A 2,036-nucleotide genomic window follows, 5' to 3' on the forward strand; every position below is an offset into this window, starting at 1 on the left:
GACACAATCCCAGCAAGCAGAGAGAAGATGGGCATTCCCACACTTAGATAAAGAGTTATGGACAGTTGGTAGCTGCTGGGACAGAGAATTAGATTGCTTTATTGATGCAGTCCCAAGTGCATAGACCACACATCCAAGAGTATACGCATAGGACCAACTGTAATGCGAACCTTGATGGATTTTTATTTTATGTCAGGGGCAGGGGACACAAAACTGTGTTGGTAAGGAAGAGTGGATGGATCTGGCAGGAGTGGAGGGAGCAGGTTAGTATAATAGAAATTCACCACAGAATACATACAGTTCAGTAACACTGGTGGTTTCAGCCACCCACTGGGGGCTTGAGACCTTCCTCCTTAGGGTGAGGTTTCAAATTGCTCACAATGTGTGGTGCAGACATCTATGGTAGTTTGAACAGAAACCAGAGGAGGGTGCTGCTTCTTCAGATGTGGTTAACATCTAATCTAGGTGGTGGCTTCACATGACAGATTGTCACTGTGCAGAAGGAGGTCCTTATTTATGAGTTTTACTAAGTTCCTGAGAAGACTTGCCCTGTAAGTTTGGTGAACTCAAGAACCAAGTGTCATTTACTTCTACAGTCATGCTTCCTGACGCCTGTTCAATTCTGCTGGTCCTCTTAATGTTCAGTAAGTTACATTTACCCTAAGTAGTGATGATGTCATTTTGTTACAGTTAAGAAAGTCTTTACTTACAATCTCACATGGCAATGTAATTCCTCCTTATTTATCTATTTATTCATTAATTTTCTCATTCATTTTTTATTTATTTATTTTCAGGGAGGAGCAATGGAGACTCAGTGACCCAGACAGAAGGCCTGGTTACTGTCACAGAGGGCTCACCTGTGATGCTGAACTGCACCTATCAGACTATTGATTTAGCTCCTTTCATTTTCTGGTATGTGCAATATCTCAACAAAGCCCCTCAACTACTCCTGAAGGGCTCCACAGACAACAAGAGGACAGAGCACCAAGGGTTCCACGCCACTCTCCATAAGAGCAGCAGCTCCTTCCACCTGCAGAAGTCCTCAGTGCAGCTGTGGGACTCTGCCCTGTACTACTGTGCTCTGAGTGACACAGTGAGGGAGACTGCAGGGGAAGCTGCACACAAACCAAGGGGGCAAAAGGGCTGAGGGGAGTGGCCCTGTGAGGGAGACCTGTGTATGTCTCTAAGTGGGGTTTGTTAACCCTCTGAAAAACATCAACAAATTTCAAATCAAAGTCCTAAAAACCTAGGAATCTGTGGATTTTTCTGACAGGAAAGGATGGAAGTCATTGCTGGAAACAACCTACACTTTTATCCCCGAAATACTGTTCTCTTCAAAATTGGAGGATCTCTTATGGCAAATATCTCCAGAAAAACCCTGACATAGAATTTATCTCTACCAAGATGTCTTACAAAATTTAATGATTTAAATTCTCCAGCATCTTCTGTTATCACCCCACAAATTTATGACCAAAAGAGGAACATAGACTCTAGTCTTTAAACATAACCTTCAGTCTCACTTCACATGTATTTTAGATTCTTCTTGTCAATGGTCCATGTTACAGAGAGTTCAGGTGGACTTCCAATCTCAGCTGCTATTCTATCACTGTGAAGAGAAACCATGACCAAGAGAACTTATAAAAGAAAGCATTTAATTGGGGGCTTGACTAAGTTTCAGAGGGTATGTCCATTACCATCATTGTGGGGAACAGAGCAGCAGACAGGCAGGCATGTTCCTGGAGAGCTAGCTGAAGTTTTACATTTAATCACAAAGAAGGGCACAGAGAAGGATAGCCTGGGCCTAGCTTTGGCTTTGAGATTCCAAAGACCACCAGTAATGACACACCTTCTCTAACAAGGTCACATGTTCTGACCTTCCTGTACAATCCAAAACCTGGAACCAAATTTTCAGATATATGAGTCTATGGGGATCATTCTCATTCAAATCATCACACTCCCCAACAGCTTCTACTCAGTGAAGCTGCTAAGGAAATAGAGCCGATAGAACTCTGAAGATGCTGCCATGAAAGACAGCC

At 43.0% G+C, this 2,036-nt stretch overlaps 1 gene segment (V, D, J or C); it reads left to right on the forward strand.

The window, feature by feature from the left end:
- Positions 1-573: 573 nt before the first annotated feature.
- On the forward strand, positions 574-1,147 carry LOC119800420. The segment is given in 2 exon segments: positions 574-644; positions 795-1,147. Coding segments are annotated over 2 exon segments (399 nt in total).
- Positions 1,148-2,036: the final 889 nt, after the last annotated feature.

The sequence above is a fragment of the Arvicola amphibius genome, chromosome 13, assembly GCF_903992535.2.
Source record: "Arvicola amphibius chromosome 13, mArvAmp1.2, whole genome shotgun sequence".
Taxonomy (NCBI): Eukaryota; Metazoa; Chordata; class Mammalia; order Rodentia; family Cricetidae; genus Arvicola; species Arvicola amphibius.